At 40.5% G+C, this 24,067-nt stretch overlaps 2 protein-coding genes across 2 annotated transcripts in view; one reads left to right on the forward strand and one right to left on the reverse strand.

Annotated features, from left to right (window-relative positions):
- The window catches only part of SRBD1 (S1 RNA binding domain 1), a 146,701-nt gene extending 146,598 nt beyond the window's left edge, over nt 1-103 (forward strand). The window contains exon 21 of the mRNA XM_087953112.1: nt 99-103. Within this exon, the coding sequence (XP_087809238.1) occupies nt 99-103 (5 nt within the window). The remainder of the gene's footprint in view (nt 1-98) is intronic.
- Nucleotides 104-4,882: 4,779 nt separating this feature from the next.
- The window catches only part of CAMKMT (calmodulin-lysine N-methyltransferase), an 81,942-nt gene continuing 62,757 nt past the window's right edge, over nt 4,883-24,067 (reverse strand). The window contains exon 4 of the mRNA XM_087962865.1: nt 4,883-5,022. Coding sequence (XP_087818991.1) covers nt 4,973-5,022 — 50 coding nt within the window. The 3' untranslated portion in view covers nt 4,883-4,972. The remainder of the gene's footprint in view (nt 5,023-24,067) is intronic.

Below are 24,067 nucleotides of genomic sequence, written 5' to 3' on the forward strand. Positions count from 1 at the left end.
CCAATGAGGCCAGTTGGAAGGAACAAAAAAGAGATTCCATTCCTGTGAAATTCGGAAGTCTTTTTGATATAAATCTTTAAGGCCCTATGCACATCTAGGGTGAACCAAGATTTTTCCAAGTCATAGACCAGTCTGGGACAAAAATCTGGAAGAACCAATTCATGTAATCTGTGGAACAAGGTGTTGACTTTGGGAATAAATGTTGGATCCAACCTCAAAACCACCTGTTGAGGGTGGAATATACACAGGTCTGGGCGAACTGAGAGAGCGACCAACACAGAAACTCTCCTGGCTGAAGTGATAGCCACCAAGAAGGCTACCTTAAGCGTAAGGAGATGCCGACTAGCCAATTTGAGAGTTTCAAATGGAGCCTTAATCAGGGACTGCAACACCTTTGACAAGTCCTATGTAGGATACCTGTGGACCACTGGAGGGCGAAGATTAGCTGCCCCTCTGAGGAACCTATGGACTGTAGGATGGTGTGCTAAAGACTCCAACTTGCCACAAGTCAGTACTGATGATATAGCCGCCACCTGGCAACAAAGGGTATTGGGAGAAAGGCCTCTATCCAAATCCGCCTGGAAAAAGTCCAAAATGTGTGATACGGAAGCCTCTAAAGGCTGGATGTTTGAGTTAGAACACCAAAGAGAAAAAGCTTGCCAGGTAATGTCATAGATGCAGATGGAAGAAGATCTCTTGGAGGCTTGAATGGTTCTGATTACTTTGTTGGAGAGATGGGTACATTTTAACATGCTCCATTCAATTGCCAAACTGTCAGCTGTAGCCACTGAGGCTCTAGATGAATCAGGGACCCCTGGAGGAGAGAGATATCTTCCTTAGGAATCTGCCAAGGATGAGCTACGGAGAGACCCATCAAGTCTGCAAACCAAGGGCGCCAAGGCCAATAATCTCTGCTCTTTCTGCCAAAATCTTACGTATTATGGCTGACAGCAGAGGCAAGGGAGGAAAACCATATAACAGTCCCTGGGGCCACCTGCTATGAAGAGCACTGGTCCCTCCAGCCCCCGGAGTAACAAACCTAGGTAACTAGTGAAAAATCTAGGTAACTGAGCATTAAACGGCATAGCAAACAAATCCACCACAGGAACTCCAAATCTCTGAGTTATCTGTAGAAAGAGGGAAGTGTGCAGCCTCCATTCCATGTGGTCAATAGTAGCTCTGCTGAGCCAGTCTATGCTCAGCCCAGATGGACAGATGATGTTCTGCCCATCTACCCAAAACCTCAGTTTCTGTCATAAGGGATTGGGACATGGTGCCTCCCTACCTATTAATATGGGCTTTGGTGGCTAAACTCTCTGTCATGACTAGGACATGTGTGCCACAGACCTGTTGACTAAACTTTCTGAGAACTAAATGGACAGCCCTGAGTTCCAGCCAGTTTATATTGTGCATTTGCTCCTCAGTTGATCAAGTGCCCTGAGCCATATGAGAAGCCAGATGAGCTCCCCAGCCTGATAAGCTGGCATCGGTCATGAGGATGAGTCTGTCCTCCACTTTGAAGGACAGACCACTGGAAATGGCTCTAGAGAGCCATCACTGAAAGGATTGCAACACCTTCTTGGGTACCCTAACCTTCATCAAGGAGTGACTCTTACCTAATTTTTGATGAGGCAAGAGAAACCACTGGAGGGCCCTGGAATAAAGCCTGGCCCAGGGAACAATGCCAATGCATGACACCATCTTACCTAAAAGTTGGGAGAGATGAGCCAATGGAGTGGAACCCTCTCTCCACATACATTTTGCTAACAACTGCAGGCTGTCCTGCCTTTCCTGGGAAAGGAAAACTTGACAAACCAGAGTGTCAATAGTACCTCCCAAATGAAACAGATGAGTGGAGGGCGTAAACTGGCTCTTTTTAACATTTATTGAGAAACTGAAATCCTGCAACTCCGAAATAGCAGTCAGGTAGCCAAAACCTTAGTAAAAACTCTAGGGGCAGACAATAACCCAAACAGAAGAGCCCCATATTGGAAATGGTTTCCCTCATAACAAAAATGTAAGTAATTCCTATAGGAATGACAAATGGGAATATGTAAATAAGCTTCCATCAAATCAATAGAAGTGAGGAAGTCCCCCTGCTCTCCAGGATAGTCTGGGGGGGGGGGAATGCATTTTAAAACGCCTGTAAACTATGAATTTGTTGAGCCCTTTCAAATCAAGAATTGCCTTCTACCCCCCACCCACCCATCCCCGAGGCTTTGGGGATGACAAAGAGTCTGGAATAAAAATTTTTACCGTTGGTCTGTGGGGGCCTTTTAGATGGCTCTGAGCTGCAGCAAATACTGAATAGCTGATTCCATGAGCCCCCTTCTCACCTTGTCCCTTGAAATAGGACAGAAGATAAAAGAAACTCGGAGGAGTGGAGTAGATCTCTAATGAAAGGCCCAATCTTACAGTATTTAAAACCCAGGCATCTGATGTAATTGCCCCCCATATGTCAGCAAACATAGCTAAATGTCCACCAATGGGGAAAGATAGAAATTTGTTAGCGTTGGTGACGGTACGGGTGACTGCCTCCTTCTTGAAAGGGCCGCTTGCCTGAGTGTCTGCCCTTGTCTGATCAATCTGATGGTGGCTCAAGATGTTGATAAGTGGACTTGGCAGACCGATGGAAGCTGGATGCAGATTCCACCTGGAAGGATGGTTGTCTGAAGTTTGGGGCAGGCTCTGCCCTCTTGTAAAGCGATGGAAGCACTTTCCTCTTATCCTTGGACTCAACCAGGAATGGGTCTAATGCTTCCTCAAATAGCTTGTCACCTCATACAGGAATCGATGCTAGCTTCCATTTTGTATTGCCAACAGCCTGCCAATTATGCAGCCAACACATGCGCCTGGTGCCACAGAAGAAGCAATGGCCTTGGTGGCAAACCTGGCCCCGTGTAGAGTGGCATCTGCTGTGAACTCTGCTGCAACTATCTTACTAAGATCTTGATGAGTATGGATGTCTGCATCTGGGATCCTGTCCTGAAGCTGCTTCAGCCATTTGAGGGATGTTCTGGTGAAGAACGATGCTGCTGTGGATGCCTTCACAGCCCAGGCAACAGCCTGGTGAGATCTTTGCAAAGACTGCTCGATCCTTTCTTCCTCGGCTCTGAGGATGTCTTCCGAAGGGGCCATAGAGGTAGAAGCCAAAGCTGCTTCAGGTGCATCCACCATGGGCACTTGGAGACTCTTGGTTAGCTCTGGACCCATATTGAAGAATCTGCTGTCAGAAGACAAGGGATTGGGTCCCAAAACCAGCGATTCCAGTTGCTTCTGTACCACTTTCAGAAAAAGCCTTGGGGATGGTATCACCTCCTTCCTCATGGTAGGTTCATCAAAAAGCGTGGGAGGCTGAACAGCAGAATCTTCATCATCAGCATCTTTCAAGTTGGCTGTATTTCTAGGCTTGAGAGTAAAAGAGTGAATAACGTAGGTTGAACAGGCCTGCAAACACTGGAATCTGAGGGGTTAGGCCTTCATCCACAGACATGTCAGATTCCCTTCTTTCTGTTTCCCTTGCCAAAGAGGGAGCAGTAGAAACAGATGGAACAAAAGCAGAAGCAGCTGGAGAAACACGTTCCTGAATCAAGGAACCCCTTTCTGATAGTAGAGCCACCTGTTCATGGGATGGAATTTTTTTTTTTTTTTTTTTTTTTTTTTTTTTTTTTTTTTTTTTTTTTGTGTTTTTTTTGGTGGTGTGTGTGGGGGGGGGGGGGGGGGGGGGGGGTTTTTGGGGGGGGGGGGTGGGGGGGGGGGGGGGGGGGGGGGGGGGGGTTTTTTTGGGTTTTTTGGTTGTTGGGGGGGGGGGTGGTGGGGGGGGGGGGGGGGGGGGTGTTGGGGGGGGGGGGGGGGGGGGGGGGTTGGGGGGGGGGGTGGTTGGGTGGGGGGGTGTGTTTGTGGGGGGGGGGTGTTGTTTTTTGGGGTTGTTTTTTTTTGTTTTTTTGTTTTTTGGGGTGGGGTTGGGTTTGGGGGTGTTTTTGGTTGTGTTTTGGGTGGTGTGGGGGGGGGGGGGTTTTGTGGTTTGGTGTTTGTTTTTGTTTTGGGTTTGTGGGTTTGGTTTGGTTTTTTTTTTGGTTTTTTTGGGTTTTTGTGGGGGGGGGGTGGGGGTTGGGTGTTTTTTTTTTTTGTTTTTTGGGGGGTGGGGGGTTGTTGTTTTTTTTTTTTTTTTTTTGGGGGGGGGTTTGGGGTTGGTTGGGGGGGGGGGGGGGGGGGGGGGGGGTGGGGGGGTGGGGGGGGGGGGGGGGGGGGGGGGGTTGGGGGTTTGTTGGTTTGGGGGGGGGGTGGGGTGTTTTTTTTTTTTTTCATTTTTTCATTTTCTTTTGTTGGGGGGGTGTTTGGGTTTACTTTTTTCATGTCATTTTAACTTTGTGGGGGGGGGGGGGGTGTGTCACAGACACCTCAGATACCTCTGAAGAGTTACGGACAAACCGTTGAATGCCTTCAGAGATTCCCTTTCTGATAGCTCTGTCTATCAACAGCTGCATACTAACTGGGATCTTCAACTCAGAAGGCTCAGCAGGTCTGAGGCCAGCAGCAATAGGTATAAAAGTGGCCTCCACTCCAGGCCTACTGCATTCTTGCTCCTGCCAAGGTACTGTCCTGAAACCTCCCTGAGGATCTCCATAAGGCCTCCATCAGCAGTAGGATGTTGTGTGGAATCACCTTCAACTGCATCAGGGGACCAAGTCTGGACCATAACCCTGAAGGAAGATCCAGGTTCCTGATCTTGTAGATCAACTGCACTGTGATGAGAAGCAGAAGATGTCTCTCTGACTGGAGATGTGATCCTTGAGGCTTTTTGTACCTTGGCAATTTGCTTCTCTAGGGCCTTCTGCCACCTGGAAACACCCTTCTCCTCCGGCCTAGAGGCCTTCTTCGCTGACAAGGCCTTCTTCTCTTACTTGTTCCATGAAGTCAGAGCAGATGAACTGCACTGTGGGATTTTCCTGCTCTGGAGGCCCTGCTGCCTCTAGGGGCATCCACCATCTTGAAAGAAGAAGGCCTTGGGGAATTGCAGCCCTGTACAAGGAGGAGAAGCACACAAAGGGAATTTTTAAAACACAGGGGATATCTTCACTGCTTATCCCCTAGCTACTGGGACTAACACCCCATTGGGGCCTAATGGGGCTTCTAATTATAGACAAGGCCCAGCCTGAAGCCGAAGGCCCTGGTCTACCTCAAAGATAGGGACAAGGTCCCCCACCAGAATTAAACAATATTTTAGCACCTATCCTTCGTAGTCTTCTGGACCAGCAGCTTCCAGAGGCCGATGGCCTAGTGCTGGTCCTGGAGCTGGAGAAGCAGGCCAAACCTCCTGCCAATCAAAATGGCTGCTGCAGGCCATGAGGCCCTCCAAAATGACCACCATCGGCCTCGAGGCTTCCTGGTTCACTGAGGAACCCAAAGGCAGGCTCCTCAGCCTTTTGCTGCTCCCTGATGGGCAGGGGCAGCTCCTTGGATGGCTGTTCAAACAGCAGCCTCCTTCTTTGCCACTGAGGCTCACAAATGGCCCTGCAGCTACGGGAAATGTGGGGCCAATGCCTCCCACACTCCAAAATGGCCACTCGATTTGTGCAGCCTCCTCTTCACCACGAAGGTCCAAAAAGCGGCCCTGTGGCCTTTGCCGACTGCTCCTGACTGCTGGAACAGCCCTCAGCTGCTTCGCGGCTCCAAGAAACAGCTGAGAGTCAGAGCCAAGTTTTTTGAAATATTTTCGTTCTTGAGCTCGACAAAGTAAAAGCTGCCTTTGAAAAAACCAAAGGAGGGGCAGTCGATTGCGTCCGTCCTGGCTGAGGACTGAGTTGAAAGCTGGGAGGAGCCACCCACAATGGGCGGAGCTAGGCTAATCAGCCTTTTGACAGACTCAGTCCAATCAGCTAGGACAAGAGCAACCCATTGTCTGACCTATCACAACCTTACAAGGGAGAATAATTCATTTGTTTAAAAGTCATTACAGCAATTTCTTCATTGTCTTAATGCCCCAGTTTTGCCATTGGCAAATACCTACAGTAAAATTAATACTCCAGGAATTATTAGTTGTTTTTAATTATTTCCCACTAATAAATTATTTAAAAAACCACAACAAGCTCCTTACTTCTCCAGATATCTCATGATCTGTTCATACTTTCCCTCCCATCCACTGAACAAAGTTTTTGAAGCATTGCTCCTGTACAGAATAAGAGTTTTGCCACAAGAGTCAACAAATGTTACAAATGCTGTTTTCCTGGAAAATTATGCCAAGAAAGAAAATTGTAATACTATTTTCTAAAAATCAGATAATGAACTCAAGGATTATTTCAATGAATCAATGATCAGAACCAATAAATGTCCTACTACTGTGCAAAAGCTGTCAAATAGTTTGCAAAATTCTTGATTTTTTTTCTCCCTGAGAAAAGAAAGTGAACCTTGTGAGAATTGTCATTATAAGAGCATAAGTCAGAACTCCTAGGCTTTTCATGGTGTAAACTCCAACAGATTTTATACAATAATGACACTTCTTACATGCTTATTGAAGAATTTTATTTGTTGTTTGCTGAGCTAATGAATAAACCACCATTGCACTACAAAGGAGCTGGAGTTTGTATTCATTTCAGGACAAATCTTGAATACTCAAGGACTGGCTGAGAATTATTTTATTTGTTTAATTTATTTGCCACCTATCTTGTTGTAGGGATACTCTAAGCAGCTTACAACAAGAAAAAACATAGAAATGGAAAGAGTATAAAGAAACCAGAAGTAAAATAATAGAATAAAATAAACAATGAAAAAAAACCCAGTGAGAATACATCAATATGATAACAAAAAAGGGATAGGTACAGGGCAGAAAGCAAGTGGGGAACTGGAGCCTGCCATCCATCCAGCAGCCACTTCCAGGATGGCTTTATTTATATAAATTTTTAAAATGTATATAATTTTTATAATTTATAAGATGATTGGCAATAATGTGGAATAACTAATTGTTTCAGATTAGGGAAATAAGTCTTCCAAGGATTTATATTGTCATCTTGTTTATTTAATGTACAGAAAGAAAATTTAATGATAAATGCTAAACTAGAAGCAATTTTAAAAAAACAACCTCAGATGATACCACTTTGATCATCAGAAAAAAAAAAGATTTCAGGAAACTTGTTGAAAGTGAAAGAAGAGAATGAAAAAGCTTGTTTGTTGCTCAGTGTTAGAAAAAAGAAGAAAGGAATGTCAATAGGCAATACTAACCCAATAGAAACAGTGGAGAAGTTGAGGCAGCAAAGACTTTTTGCTATTTGAAGTTCATTGCGGGGTCAGTGTACACATGAAATAAAGAGGGTCTATAACAGACAAAATATTAAAAGGCACACTGATACACATCACATATATACATATACATCACATTGATAGCGAACAGATTTTGTTGAGGCCATGGGCTTCCCAGTTGTAGCATATGATTAGCAAAGCTGGGACATCAGAATAGCTGAAGAAAACGTGATATCTTTTGTCCTTTCCTGGTCTACAGAAATCACAGACACACAGGTAAGTTTTCTATCTTTACTAAAAAAAAGTTTTTAAACAGAAATGCAATGGCAACAGGCATGAATATACAAGAAGAAGCCCAAAGAGTTGAGGAATATAATGATAAGATAAATAGAGAGTTGTCGCCAACAGATCTGTGAGGCATGAGACTCCCATTATTGTCGGGCTTCAATAACGCTGCTGACAAAATGAAGCCCGACATGTCGCTGTGATTGGGGGAGAGCTATCTACCTGGAAAGTCCCGAATCGATGTCGATGACAGCGGACAAAGCCAGGCGTAACCGTCCCTCCCCGCTTTGGTGTGACCGGCTGGGAAACTGCCTTATCAGTTGCTCGGTGTTTTGCAAAGCTTTAAGCAAAACGCCTCCCACTCTTACCAGCCGGGAAATACCTCGGGATGTCATTTCGGCTGGTCAGCATTCCACATAGGGGATATCGAATGGATCGGGGTGGAAGGTTGACACTCGGGGAGGGGGAAGGTGTTATTTGGGGGGTTGGGTGGTAGCGCGCAAGATTGCTGTAGATGAATGTTGGGTGTTTTGCTAAGGGCGGATGTTAGCTAATTAATGGGGGGGGGGGTGAACGGGAAATATAAACAGCACTGAGAGGCAGACGCTCTCAGAGCTGGCTTTACTCGGACTTTCCGTTTGTTGTGGCTGTTGGAGGAGGCCAAAATAAACACACATTGCTACATCAAGACTGTGAGTGAAGTGTTTTATTTAACCAGTTTCAATGACCTCCCGTAGGAGCTAACAATTATATATGGGGCATAATTCGGATTTGCTTCTTTGATGGGGCAGGGTTCTTTCCGGCCAATAGTCTTGTTGAATGCCTTTGTTCGGCCCTCCTCTACTCATGGCAGGCCCTTGCATTGTGGGGAGGTGTTAACTCCGCCTTTGTTTTCTGAGGCCAGTGATAACTATCTTATCTGGTTGCCAGGCAATCTTCCAGCTGAGTCCCCTCAGGCTGATGATCTTCATCATCTTCTGAGTGTGAGCTGGTCCTGACATCTTTGAATTGTAATACAGAGGAAATTGGATCATACAAAGGGTAAATGATTCAATTGCTGATGAAATAAAAGGGGCATTGGTGCTTACCTGATATGCCCATTTTCTGTGAGCTGTGAAGAGCATCCTGGCATGGGAGGTGCTTCTGTCTCTCATTCGATAGGCTGAGCTGATTTCTGAGGACACTCCTCCTTGAGGCTCCTCCTTAGTGTCCCCAGTTTTGGCGAAGTCGAAGTGATAAGTTCATCATCGTTTTTTGCTTCCCCTTTGCTCAGTAGACTTGGCCAGGATTGGACCCACACTAGACAATTCTGGGTGGGGCTGGATGCTCTTCACAGCTCACAGAGAATGGGCATATCAGGTAAGCACCAACACTCCTCCAGATGAGCTGTGAAGAGCATCCAGGCATGGGACATACCAAAGCTGGCGTGTCCTATGGGAGGGTCTTCATCTGGTTGGAGTCCCCCTTTTTATGTGTGGACCCGTTGTAATACCCATCTGCTGAAGGCTGCTTCAGGGGAACCAAAAACATCCAGTTTATAGTGCCTAATGAAAGGCGACGGTGAAGCCCACTTTGCCACCCTACAGATCTCCTCGATCGACACTTGAGTAGCCCAAGCAACCAATGTTGCAGCACTCCTAGTTGAGTGTGCCGTAATCCCTGTAGGTACAGGCAATGACTGTGTCTCGTAAGTTTTAGCAATCATGGCTCATAGCCACCTGTCAACTGTCAATGAAGTGACTTTTCTTCCTTGAGTAGCAGGTTGAAGATAGACGAAGAGCACCTCCATCTTCCTAAAAGAGGCAGTCCTGTCTATGTAGATTTGGAGGGCACATTGTACATCTAATAGATGCCATTGTCGTTCTAGACTGTGAGATGGTCTAGGACCGAAGTTGGGCAGTATCAACTTCTGTGCTCCGTGGAAGGCCAAATTAAATTTGGGAATGAAGATTGGATCTAAGCAAAAGACAACTCTGTCAGAGTGGAAAACACAGAGATCTTGTCTCACTGACAGGGTGGCTAGCTCAGAAATTCATCTTGCAGGTGATATCACTACTAAGAACACCACCTTGTATGTGAGTAGGTGGACACTCATGGTTCTTAGAGGCTCAAAAGGTTGTTTTGTGAGTGCTATGAGAACCTTGTTTAGATCCCAGGTGGGGTATCTGTGGACCACTGGAGGTCTCTGTTGAGGTAATTCCCCATTAGGAGAATGAGCGCACACAGGGAGACGTAGTGAGAGTGGTGAAGAATAATACACAACCAGCACACAGATACACTGTATAATAAAATGTAGGTTTTTATTTCCAGTAAATGGTTAATCCAAGTTCAACAAACAGTCCAAGTCATCCACGGTTAAAGCAATCAGTTTTCAGTCCAGAGATAATCCAATAACAAAGTCCAGTATCAAAAACAGTTCAGTAATAGACTCACATCAATCCAAGACTAATAATGGTTATCAACAGTCAATGCAGAAACACACTCTCCAGAACAGGACAGAACAACCCAGGTTTCTAGCTCCATCTTATGGCCGTTTGAGGAACCACACCCAATTACACTTTTAGCATTCCCTTAAAGAGACAGTATTAAAATGTCTATCCTGGTTTATATATTTTCCAACCCAACTGTTAGGTGACTTACATTCCTAACATTCTCCCCTTTGGGTAGGACAATATATACAACCTTACATTCTAAGTCCATAATCCTCACAGCAATCCTTATGCTTTACAGAGCTTTGGGCTTTTGTAAAATGATCTGCAATGTTATTTTCTGACATACACTATTCCAGCTTAATCATCTTACTTTGCACACATTGTCTCACATTTAAATATCTTAAATCTGTGTGTTTTGATCTTGTCTTAACAGCAAGATTTGAAGCCATCTGTATTGCTAATTGGTTCATAAACAACAATAGAATCTGTTACATCAATTCCCATATCAATTAATAGTTGCTTATAAAAAACTAAATCTGTACATAATAAAGACAAACATGAAAATTCAGCCTCCATTGTTGTTAAACTTAAATGTTTCTGTCGAATAGACCTCCATCCAATCAACACCTTTCCTAATAATACTACAGTACCTGACATAGATTTACGTGTATTTACGTCTGTAGCAAAACTTGCATCGGCATATGCAGTTGGACTTAGTTCATCTTTAGGCTCCAAATACAATGCATAATGCATTGTTTGTTTCAGATATCTTAACACACGTTTAGCAGCTTGCCAGTGACTTTCAGTTGGCTCAGCATTAAATCTCGCTAATTGATTAACACTGTATATTATATCTGGCCTTGATCAATTACTGAGATAAGATAAGCTACCAATCAAGGACTGAAAAATGTTCTTATCAAAAACAGGATTTTGAACATCACTGTGGCTAAACTACTGGCTCATCGGTGTTTTAGCCGGCTTACAAAGTTCTATTTTAAAATTCTTTAGTAATTGGTTAATTTTATCTGCCTGTGAGATTTTGCATCCTCGCCTAGTTCTATTTATCTTTAAGACAAGATATTCTTTGATTTCTCCTGTTTTATCTTAAATTTCTGTTCTAACAGTGAAATTATTTTAGTAGCTTCTTGTTCAGTTTTGGTGATTAATGCTATGTCATCAGTAAACAATAGCAACAATGAAATTATACCATTACTTTCTCTTTTAAACAAACATGGATCAGCCATGCCAGCTGCAAAACCTATCTTAGTTAATTCCTTAACTATACACTGGTTCCACTCATATCCTGATTGCTTCAAGCCATAAAGACTCTTTTTCAATCTCCAGCAATCAGTTGTATTATTATTTTTGATGCCTAAAGGTTTCTTTAAATATATAGTGTGTTGCAACGGTGCATGCAGATATGCCGTCTCTACATCCGAATGATTTATAATGCATTTCTCCTTAGCTGCCCACACTAATGCTGCTCGTAATGTGGTAGCCTTCAGACTAGGTGCAAACACCTCATCATAGTCATTTGCTGTCTGATTGAACCCTTGTGCTACTAACCTGGCTTTATGGGTAACAGTCCCATCCACACTAGTTGATAGTTTATAAATCCATTTACACCCTATGGCAGGTTCACCTGGTGGTAACTTAACATTTTCGTATACCTCCAACTTTTTAAAGGATTTCAGTTCCTTATCCATTGCTTCCTGCCAAGCAGCCTGATCCTTAGCAGGATACAGTTTTAGTTCATTATAGTTATTTGGAACTATATTCACTTGGCATACAACACTAGCCTGATATCTATCAGGTGGTCGTGTTACTCGGGTTGAACGTCTTGGTAATACAGGACTTACTGGTGGACTTTCCTGTGCCACCTGCTCCTGTTCTCCTACCTCCTCCTGTGCCTGTTCTCCTACTTCCTCCTGTTCTTCCTCTTTAATGGCTATTCGTGGTTTACTTATTTTATCTTTAGGGACTATTTGGGTGTCAATAATAACATCATTGCTGGATTCCTGTTCCAGTTTATCCCACCCAACGTGTTCAAGAAATTTAGCACTAGCACTACAGTAAACATGAGCTGTGCCTGGATCCCAGAATCTAAACGATCTATGGTTGGCCTCATAACCTACGAAAAATAATTTCGTAGTTCTATGTTGCCCTTTCAGTCTTACTTGTGAGGGAATATGCACCCATGCTGGAGCTCCAAATGTGTGTAGGTAACTTAAATTTGGCTTTCTTCCATGCCAACAAGTGAATGGCAATTCACCAATTGTTGTGTTAACTACATTGTTTAAAACATGATTACTACACATTATGGCTTCACTCCACAGTGTTTCAGGCAAACCTGAATCAGATAACATAGTGCAAGCCATGGCTTGTAATGTTTGCCCTCTTCATTCTACAAACGAGTAATATTGTGGTCTGTAAGGTGCAGAACATTTATACTCAACACCAGCCAATTTTAGCATAGTTTGGAATCTATTGTTAACTCAGTCCCGTTATCAGTAACTAAAGTAATTACTTTACTTTTCATTTTTATCTCAGCAAATCTTAGCCAGTTAAAGAAATGTTGGAATATTTCTCTTTTGTTTTTCATGAGATAGCAGAAACCGTATCATGAGTAATGGTCCATTATATTCAAAACACAGCAGGCACCTCCCGAACTAGGTTTCTTAGGACCAATTAGGTCAGCAAAAACAACCTCTAAAGGTTCTTTGGTCTTAAACCCATTAAGTCTGTTTGCTGGAGTAACCTTACTTTTCTCTTGGCTATAAGCATTACAGTTTAAATACTTGTTACAGGGTTTCAATTTTACTCCCTCTGACAATTCAACAGTTTGTTTGAGCATTTTGAAATTAATGTGCCCCAGACATCTATGCAGTAAATGTATACATTCATCATGTGGCTTAACATTGTTATAAACCGAGTTAGCCATCTGAAACTGGTCACCATGTATCACATATAAATCGTTCTCTAAAGTAGCAGTAACACTTTTACCCTCTTTCTCTATTATACAGTTATCTCCCCTAAAGGTTACTACATAACCAAGATTAACTAAAGCCCTTACTGATAGCAAATTAAATTTCAGTTTAGGTACATATAACATAGTTAAATGTTCATTTATACAAGAACAATATGCAGTACCTTCACCAGATGCGTTAATCTTCCATCCATTTGCCAATGATACATGTTGTTTACTCGTGGACATCTTTACAAACTTCTTTCTATCTTTAGTAATGCATTATGATGCTCCACTATCAACAATCCACAAATCATGGTTTACAGTTAAATTGCTAGACATAGCTAAACTAACATTCTTCTTAGCCTTCTGGTAATTACCAGTATTCTGTTGTTTGCCCTTCTTACAGAATCTAGCTATATGTCCCCTAGCCCCACAAGAAAAACATTTCCTAACAGTATAGGCAGTTGAAGACAAATCCTTTTCTTGTGGTTGTTCCTTCCTCAGTTGGTCCCTATCCAGCCGTCTTCTTGCCTCTTCTAACAACCTTCCAGTTATGTCAGTCAATGTCAGTTTATCTCTGGGCAGGACTTCTAGTGAAGATACATAATCATCCTAACTTTCATCTAATGAGGAAAGAATGATGTAAACTTGATGCAGCTCTGAAAATATCAGTTCCTTTTCATGTAGCTCTTGAAATGTTCTTTTCATGAAGTTTAAATGAGCTAACATATCTCCACCTTTCAGAAGACGTGCTCTAAACAGTTTATGTGTAAGATGTATGTGTGCACCTACACTGTCACGAACATAAGTCCTCTTCAAATTCTCCCAACACCTAGAAGCAGACTCTTCTCCACGAATATGGACTAGCTGCTGGTCACTCAGTGTTAGTCCAATTATACAAAGAGCTTGTTCATTGTTTCGTTTAAAGTCAGCAAGCTTCTGGGCATCGTCTTCATTATCTGGATCCCAAGCATTTATATCCGGTGGATCTTGAACTGCAGCCCATAACTCTTCTCTACGTAAAAGTAGACTGCACTTCATAGACCAGGAAACACAGTTTGTTCCATCCAACCGGGTTATCAGTGATAGACTTGTTGACGCGTCTTGTGTCATCTTTACCAGGACAGTAACCCACAATTAAACAGTAAACAGCTGTCTGTATACGGTACTGTGTATTCACACTCACTCTCAGTTATCTGAGCCTGGTATGGTCTGGGCCAGGGGGTGGATGCTGGCTTCCACTTATGTTTGGTATCCGCTTTCCAATGTCTGAGCAGAGTAAGCGTCGTGCTGTGACTTGGGATGCTATGGGTCTTGAAAAGAATTTTACAGATTTAAACATTGCATCTGCAGAGAATTCTGCAGCTGCCATCAATTTGGCTATGTCCTGATGCGCCCTGGTATTTGATGAAGGAATGGAATCTCTCAGGTGATGGAGTCACCTTAGGGAAGATCTGGTAAAGAATGAAGTGGCTGTAGCCACTCTGATAGCCCATGCATCTGCTTGGTGAGACCTGCAAAGTGCTAATTCTGCTCTCTTGCCCTCTGGTTTAAGAGCTTCCTCCGCTTCGCTTGGTATAGTGGAGGAAGAGGCTAAGGCTACCACAGGTTCATCTACATTGGGGGCTAGTAGGGAGTTAGAAAATTCTGGTGCTAGATTGTAAAATTTTTTGGTCATATCCCATTGGATTGAGATAAGCAACTGTAGAAGTCCACTGTTTTTGAACTAAATCAGTGAACATTTGTGGGACTGGTATGACCACTGCTTCGGTGACAGGTTGTAAAAAGGTTACGTCATCCGACTCCTCTTGCGCTGAAGTGTGGTTGGGAGGTAGAAGTTGGACTGTCAAGGTGTACGGTGTTTTTCACCTTGAATAGTAAAGATTTAAATAGGTGAGGGCAGAAAACCCCTGTGAATGTCGGTTGATCTGGGGCCAAACACTCATCTTCCAACATATCCTTCTCTAGCTTCTCTGTCTCAGACAACGATGAAACATTGTCTTGGGAGAACACTGACACAATTTGTTCCAGTTTGCCTAACTGGTCTTCCCTGTATTGCATGATCTGGTCGGGCACATGAGTGATTGGAAGTTTCGCTTCCTGGGGAGATACCTGAAGTTGAATGGATGCTGCCCCGCTTAGCGACCATGTCGACTGAAGATCATAATCAGGACCTGCTTGATTTTGTCTTGCCAGGAGGGTCTGTTGCACTCCTGCTGTGATGTCTTGCTTGATAGCAAGTTCCATCCAAGCTGTCATTTGCAGGGGAATTTCCTGAGGAAGAGTTTCCTCTTTGCAAAGACCTGCTGCCATGGGAGTGAATGTAGCCTCATGAACCCTCCGTAGTGCAGGCAGTGCAGTTGAAGTGCCTGCATGTTCTGGCAAATTGATGCTGTACCTGGATTGCACTGACAGATCCAGTGGAGGAGCTGGAATAGAGCTTTGAACAGGAGAGGCTCTTGGATGAGACATTGTTTGTTTATTCTTCTCTGCCTCGTGAAGGCACTTTTTCAGTTGTGTTTCTAGTGCCTTTTGGTGCCTCTTGGCGTCTTTCTCAGCAGCCTTGGGAAGCTTTCTTGAGCCCGTTGTCTTCTGGGTTCTGGCCATTGCCGTTCTGACTGCCACCCTAGATGCTGAAGCAGAGCCAATAGAGCTTCCACTTGCCATTGTAACTCCTGTATACAGGAGCTGTAAAAGGGTGAGGCTTGAAATTAGAGGCCGTTGGCACGCCTAAGCAACCTGCTCTGGAATGGGCAGGGATTCCCTTAATGTAATTGCTTTAATCTCCCTTTTCAAATTATTATTAATTTAATTATTTTAATTAATTAATTAATGCCAAATAAAATCAAATTTATACCAATTAAATATACACCCTAATTTGCCCAAGTAGTATCCAACTCTAATTGACACTGGGCCTCAAACAGCTTTAGTGCACAGTGCGGTCTCAGGCCTGGGTGGTAGCTATTTTCCTGCTGACAGGATCCAACTGTGAGGGGTTTGCCAACTAAATTCCTTCAGCAAGTCTGTTCTTATCTTAAAAACTTGTTGAAGGCCCCTTTAGGCTGTCGTGGATCAGCCTTTTGGGAAACCACCCCTCACAACAGAAATTTAAAAGTTAAACTCTGATCCTTTATTTGACTCTAGTTTGCTGTAATTGACTTTAACTGTGAACAAAATGGTGCCGGCCATTATTTTTGGTGTGGGATTGGGACATTCAGCAGTCGATACCCCGGTTGGAGCTACCCTACTTTTGGAGGGGCTCCTAATAACTGCCGGGTAGGGGGTTGAAGCACTGATGCTTCCCCTCTTTGTCAGATGTTCTATGCGGGGAAATAAGCCTCCTTTTAAATTGCTTATTGCGAATGAGAGCCTGTGCTCAGTTCTTCGCAATGGCTCTTCGCTGAGGGAGAGAAACTGGCAGCCAGTTCTTTGACCAAATGGCCAAACAAGAGAAGAGCTCTGATTTCCTCTTCTGCATTAGGTGAGGGAATAAGCCGTTGGTGTGGTTTAAAATCGATGTGATCTCGAGCCTCCGCTTGGATCGTTGTTACAGCCCCAGCTGAGGGTTGAGATCTCTAACTGCTAGCCGATTGAAAAATGGCGTCGGAGCCTGTCTTGATAAATTTTGAGTGCTATGATGGTGGACAGCAGGAAGCTGTGATCTGATCTGGATTTTTGAAGATTTTACTGTTGAATTTCTGCTCTGAGTATCCAGGAAAGGTTGCCTTTCTCAAACGAAGGCTGAGCAAAAACTGGCGACACTAAGGAGGAGCCTCAAGGAGGAGTGTCCTCAGAAATCAGCTCAGCCTATCAAACGAGAGATAGAAGCACCTCCCATGCCTGGATGCTCTGAACAGCTCATCTGGAGAATCAGATAACTCACTGGAAATTCAAATAATGAAGATGAAGCTTAATAATTTGGACACAAATACAAAGATAAGATCCAATCTGAGTTGGTCACTGGGACCAGAGGTTTATTCTTCCAAGCTTTTGACTCATGCTGAAGCTCATCCTCAGCTCAACCTCTCTCTTTCCAGAATGTATACACTGGGCTGTTCTGTGCATACTATTTTTGTAGTGACTGGTTGTGTGTGTCTTTTAATTTTTAATAGAGATGTTGATGGCTGACAAAGGACCTATAAGCCAGTGATAAATCAGCACACCTATTGACCGACAAGAGGACCATTTCCCAGGCTCTAATCATTTTTCTGGCTATTTTTATTCCTGCTCAGCCAACAATCTTAGTAGCTGCAAAACTGAATGTATGCACATTCTACAAAATGATATGGTCATGAAAAGTCAATTTAACTGAATGATTGAACAACAAGGTTTCATCTGCAAGTGGTTCTGTAAAGCTTAAACTATCTACCTATCTTGTACATCTATCACTCACTGTGAATTAGACAATGAGAGAGAGAAATATTTTGTTCAACTTCCTCACAAAATAACTCTGCTTTTGGAACTAAAGCTCTGCTATTATTCTATCAGCTACAAAAAACCAGTGAAGCAATATCCTTATGCAATAGATTGATACCGACTAAGCTTGCTGTAGGGCAAAGTGACAGCAGTTTTTCTCGCTACTATTCCTACTAGTTGAACTTTCAAGTGGTATTGGTACAGTATTTGATCTTTAGAAAGAGAGTGTTACATGCCCATAATCACAGTGCTTTGAACTATGACTAGAAGGGTGCATGCTTAAGAGAATTACTGAGAAGCAATTTCAAAACAGAAGACAAATCTACAGACAGATGCATGAAAAGAGACATTCATTCATTCAAATGTCGATGCAAAGCAACTGCTTGGGGGGAGGGGGAAACTGTAGTCCAAAGGCATCACTCAAACCTTGGCAAATGTTGCTACCAAAACTTTGACTTTGTAAAAAGAACTTTCACCTGCTGAGTTCAGTAGATTTGAGACGTTTCTCTCTTTAAAAACATATTGAAAATAAAGTTGACTTCTATTGGTGATCAAATCAGATAACTCTTGACAGCAAGCTCCTGAATTTTAGACACTCCAGATTTCCAGGGGGAGGACCGGGACTTTAACCAAGCAAACTTTAACTAAGTCAAAAGCACAAATTTATTTTCAATATTTGTTGAAATGTATTATGACCAATTGCTATAGAAAAGAAAACCATGCTGTTGTTTTGCAATGGACAAACATTCTATGTGAATCTCAAAAGGGTAGTGCAAAATATTGGGTATGTTTGAATATCCATTTTTGGAAATAATCACATTTCTGAAAAATTCTATCCAGGGACTGAGGACTTGTCAATGTACAGTATATATTTATAACCATTATAAACATAGCATTTATTTCCACTATCCTGTGTAGCTGTTTCAATATTGCCAGTTAACTATATAGTTTGCAGGCAGAGATTCAGCTACATTATGTAATACTGATTGATGATGTAGCTCAAGAATTAGTATGCTGATGTGGATAATTATATTAATGTCTAATGAAATAAAATGTCAAGGAGCAGAAAGAAAAGGATCATAGATTGTCCTGCGGAAGTGAACTAACTCTGATCTGAGATTCTTGTCTTTAGTGTATGGCAATTTCATCAAATCAGATTAGAAAATTAGTATTAACTTCATGTACTTAAATACACTGACATAATTCGTATTATATATTATTTTATAAATTGTCTGATTTATTTACCATACAAATATGTACTCCTGAGCTGATATCTTTTGGCAACTTTAACATGTACTGTACATTTATTAGTCTATTATATATTCACAAAGGTATTTTTTTTTTATTCTTGGGAATATTTAGTTAGGTGTATTAACTTTAGCTGACTAGTTGTATTATCTATGCATACACAAATTATATCAAATCTAATAAATACTGATCATACACATTGTTCTTCTACAGTACCAATGTTCTGATTAATTAGCACAAATGAAATACATGGAGCACTTACATTTTTTTTTAAAAAAGTTCAAGTCAACTATCTTGTTTAAAATTCCCCGGAGGTTTTGTAAATAATGTTAGTAATATAAACATAACAATGGACATTGTTCTTGTTTACAGATAGTTTTAGTTCATTAATACAGATTGTAATGAAATAGTTGCATAAAGTGAAAGAAAAGCATTATAGTTTTTTTAAATTTCCTATGCAAAAAAATTTAAGATGTAAAAGAGTATTACTAATATAATGAAGGGTTATAAAGAATAACCGCCATGAACCACTCTGATCATACATTATATATGTATGTATATTCTATGAATGAATAAAAGTTATCTGTATGTAACAAAATTAAAACATTTGTAATACATGAGGCAATTTGTGAACAAGACTGCTTTTTTTAACAGTAAATTGTGAATAGCATCAATAGCCGAAGATTTTAATGACAAATATTGGTGATAAATATTATCTATTGACATAACATTGCTATCAGAAATATTTTTAATGGCTTATCTATAAACCTAAACCCAAAGCAGTGCAAATGTTGAAAATAGATACCTATGGAGTTATCTTAGTTATCTTAAATAGTCTATAAGCAGAAAGACAGGATAACCTACATAATTATGTATTTTTATGGGATGTAATTTAACAGAAAGAGACATACAAATAAGCACCAAATATGAAGATTCCCTTTGGCTATCATGATTTATAACTGTTTAAAGACACAGCTTCTTTCAATTTGTCAATCCATGACATTTGGGTATTTACCTAAATGTATATGTATTATGGGGGACACAGTGGCTCAGTGGCTAAGACACTGAGTTTGTCAATCAGAAGGTCAGCAGTTCAGCGGTTTAATTCCCTAGTGCTGCATAATGGAGTGAGCTCCCATTTCTTGTCCCAGCTTCTGCCAATATAGCAGTTCGAAAGCACGTAAAAAAATGCAAGTAGAAAAATAGGGACTGTTAGGAATATAAGTCACCTAACAGGTATTTGGGTTAGAAATATATAAACCAGAATAAACATTTTAAAACTGTATCTTTAAGAAAATGCAAAACTGTAATTAGGCGTGGTTTCTCAAACGGCCATAAGATGGAGCCAGAAACCTGGGTTGTTTAGCCTTAATCTCAGAAGAGAGTGTATCTCTGTTTCCTTCTGTTGGAAAGTATTGCCGTTCTTCCATTTTTCCTAATTGACTGATATTTCTGGATTTGAGGTCAGTTTGTTACTGAACTGTTTTTGACACTGGACTTTGTTATTGAATTATCCCTGGATTGAAAAACTGACTGATTTACCTGTGAATGATTTTTGGACTGCTTATCTTGAACTTTGTTTAAACTTTCTGAAAGTAAAAACCTACATTTACTGTACAGTGTATCTGTGTGCTCTGTGTGTATTATTCCAACACTACTCTCAAACACGTCTCCCTGTATGCGCTCATTCTCCTAACGGGGAATTACCTCAACAGGGACCACTTTGGTGGGAAGGTAACAGCACTTCGTGTACCTTCGGTGTTTAGTCATGCTGGCCACATGACCACAGAGATGTCTTCGGGCAGCGCTGGCTCTTCGGCTTAGAAACAGAAATTAGAATTAGAAACAACTAGCACACATGTGCAAGGGAACCTTTACCTTTATACATATTACACACATGCACACAGGTATAAATATACTTTCATCAGGATAGCTTCACTTTTGTCGTTATCCCACCGAGAAGCAGAAAACAGAATGGAAAATTATATGGGAACGCCAAATTGGTCTTCTTGGGAATAACGGTTTTATTGAAACTTAGTGATAATCTCCAAGGAGACCCGAATTATTCTGGCAGCTCTTGAGCTTGGCTGAAAATCAGACTCTTTCTGCATGACAAATAGCAAAACTGTTGGAGACAATATCTGTGACAATCTAATCTAAATTTCTTAAGATACTGAAAGGTGATTTCAGGAAAGGCAAAACACCTTTTTGGGGTTTTGTTTCTTTGTTTTTATTTCTTATTCTCCTGAAATCTTTCCCCCTGAGCTCTATTATACTAACAACTCAGGGCAGAGATTAGTCCAAAACTTGAACATTGTACTTCTATATTTCAGGAATGGGCAACCCTCTGTCTCATAACTGCGAACAGCAACTGTGTCTCTTTTGTGCAATTCCTCTGCATGTACTGCCAGATTTAAACTTCCTGTTCTTTAAATGTGGGAAATACATACGACCATAATGTAAATGTTAGAATAGATCTAACACCCATTTTATAAATAAATTCCTTGTGTATTTTCTCCCAACCTCTCATCTACCTTGACCCTCTTTCCCAAAATGCTGAAGGCTAGTCCCCAACCTCCCAAAAAAATTCCTACTATTCTTACATAGGAAACAATGGGTTATGGAAAATAAGAAATAAAAATCAATAATTTATCTTTCTTCACACAATGGAGTAACTAAAAATTTGTATTACATGAACATCAAGTAGCAATTATTGGCTGGTGGGAAAAGAGAGGGAAGAGAATGAGAGAGGGTTACCAGAATGCCCTTTTGATGATTTTTTAAAAATGTTTGTTTTCCTTATTAATTTTTGTTTTAAAATCATGTGTGTGCTTTTTTTGTTTTTACTTAGATAATAAAATGAGAAGTTAAAAAACAAATAAAAATTTCAATTTTTAAAAAAATTATATGTTTTTTATCAATCAAAAATATTTCTACAATTAACTTCATTGCATTTATGCTATTGGCAATACAACTCTTTATTCAAATATATTGTTCCATTTTAGCAAGAAGCAATTATATGTATTAATTCAACCTTGAGATTTAATGTTCAGTCACATGGGAGTTGACCTCTGGATAAAGAAAATGAATTTAAATTTTTAAAAAATCTTGTTCAGCATTAGAAACACAGACATGGTTCCAACTATTCAGTGGTTTGCAGATTAATACAGAGTGGTTAATATTAACCAGGGATGGCTATAATGAACAATAGCATAAATGTAGTGATATATGAATGTCTGTAAATACACATTTTGTATATTCTTGTTTTTTAATTTCCTCCTTTTTCACTTTTTTTTATTCTCTTTTCTTTTTGTATTTAGTTAATTAAAAAGGGAGACAGAGAGACAAGAAAATGTTATACTACATGGCATATATGTTCTTAATCCCAATTCTATTTTGAAAATATTAAATATAGATCATGTATAGTTTACATCCATCTCATTTTCCTTCTGTCTTCTTTTCAAATAAATTACTTTAATGTTCTTATTCAATAATTGGATCCTGGAAATGCTGAGCATGGGTTTCTTATCAAACAGTATATTGGGACATTATCAGAAAATTTTATGATTAATAAAGAAATTAAGTGTACCATTGATCTGCTTAGCTGACTGATATTAGATGATTAAGTTAAGTATGAAATGAAAGATAACAAGAACATCCGCTTAATACATGAAGGAAAAAACCCTCATAAATATATCAAATTGGACTAAAGTGACTTATTCTATTGTTTATGCCAGCTTCTCTCCCACTGTGGAAACTCTGCAAAATTTATTTTGATTTCTCAATTACTTACAAGATAATAGGTATAAGTATATACATAGTTATGAATACATGAAATGGGTACATATAAGAAAAATAAAAGAAACAATAGGACAGGGACGGTAGGCACGTTGGTGCGCTTATGCACGCCCCCTTCTCCAATATATAAAATACTCCAATTATGCAAACATTTCCTAAAATATTCAGCTACAGAACTGTTAGAATACCTTGAATTATTATTCAAATTTTTGAAACCATAACTTTTTTGTCAGTCACAAAGCAAACAAAACAATAGTCATGGAACTAACTGAAAATATTGTCCATAAAATCTTTTCCATAGGACTTCAAAATATAAATCAATCTTTTCTATTCTTCAGAATCAACAACTTGAATTATAATGATGTAGTTTAAAATAAGATCTACAGTGAAGTATTTGTATTGTGTAGATGCCCTTGAAGCAGTAAACACATATATTGGCTCTTAGAAATGTCTCTGGAAGAATCATATATATTGTGCAGTATCTTCATTCCTATGGGACTAGAAGTCATTCATAAGTACTTCTTGAAGTGCTCATTCATTCTAAAGAGGAAAAAAATCTTACCTATATTTACTGACACACATCACTTAACAAATCAATATAAAATTAATTACATTTTCTGTGTTACCGTGCCTTCAAAGTAGGCAAATTCTTATAAAATACAATATATCAGTGCAATCACATCATCATTTTACTTCAGTTCTAATAAGCAGGTGTTGAAGCTTACTTTAACATGTACATAATTAGAATAATGTGAATTTTGATATTTTAGGAGATTTACAGAGAAGAAATTCTCATGTAATTCAGTAGCATTTGTTTCAGTATAAAATTGTATAGGTAATCTTTGACTTGGGATGATTTCTTTAGTGACTGTGTGAAGTCATGATGGCACTGAAAAAAAAGTGATTTATGAACAGTCTTCACACTTCCAAGCCTTGTAGCATTTCCCGGTCATATGATCAAAACTTGGACATCTGGCAATCAGCATTCAGTGTCTCAGGGTTATGTGATCACTATTTGAGATCTTTTGGGGGGGGTGTTCTGATAAGCAAAGACAATGAGAAAGCTTAAGAGTGCACTTTGTTTAATGACCACAGTGATTCACTTAACAAGCTTAGCAAAAAGGTGTGATTCACTTAACTGCTGCATTGTTTAGCAACGGAAATTCTGTTCCAATTGTAGTCAAGTCAAGGACTAGCTCATAAGGAGATTTGTGACAATACAATTATTGTGGAGTTCATATAAACTACACTGAACTAATCTTCGAAGAACAAAATAAACATATAATGGCAAAGTGGTTGAATGAGAAATATATAAATACATTTCAATAGCTTGGTTTGGGGGGGGAAACAGATGATACAGCAAGTTCTAAATTTACAAACAGGGCGGTATTGCAATTACTATAACAGTAGCAAAGAAATTCACAATCAGATATCTAGTATATTCTTTGATTTGTTAACTTAACAGTTGAACCTGACATAATGCAATGTAAGATGCCTAGAGAGGTAGTTGTGATTAAGTTGTTAGAAGAAGAATTGGGGTTCCATGAGCCAAGGTGACAAGAATAACTCAAAAAATAAAATCCATTCATACTGTGAGAAAGATCCATTTATTCCCCTACAGAGAAAATGGGATCCAGAGACTTGGTTTTATCTGTGGTGTGAGGTTGAGGGTATGGTTTGTGTT

Source organism: Notechis scutatus, chromosome 1 (assembly GCF_049901735.1).
Source record: "Notechis scutatus isolate UNSWTSFEM ecotype Mainland chromosome 1, rNotScu1.2, whole genome shotgun sequence".
Classification (NCBI taxonomy): Eukaryota; Metazoa; Chordata; class Lepidosauria; order Squamata; family Elapidae; genus Notechis; species Notechis scutatus.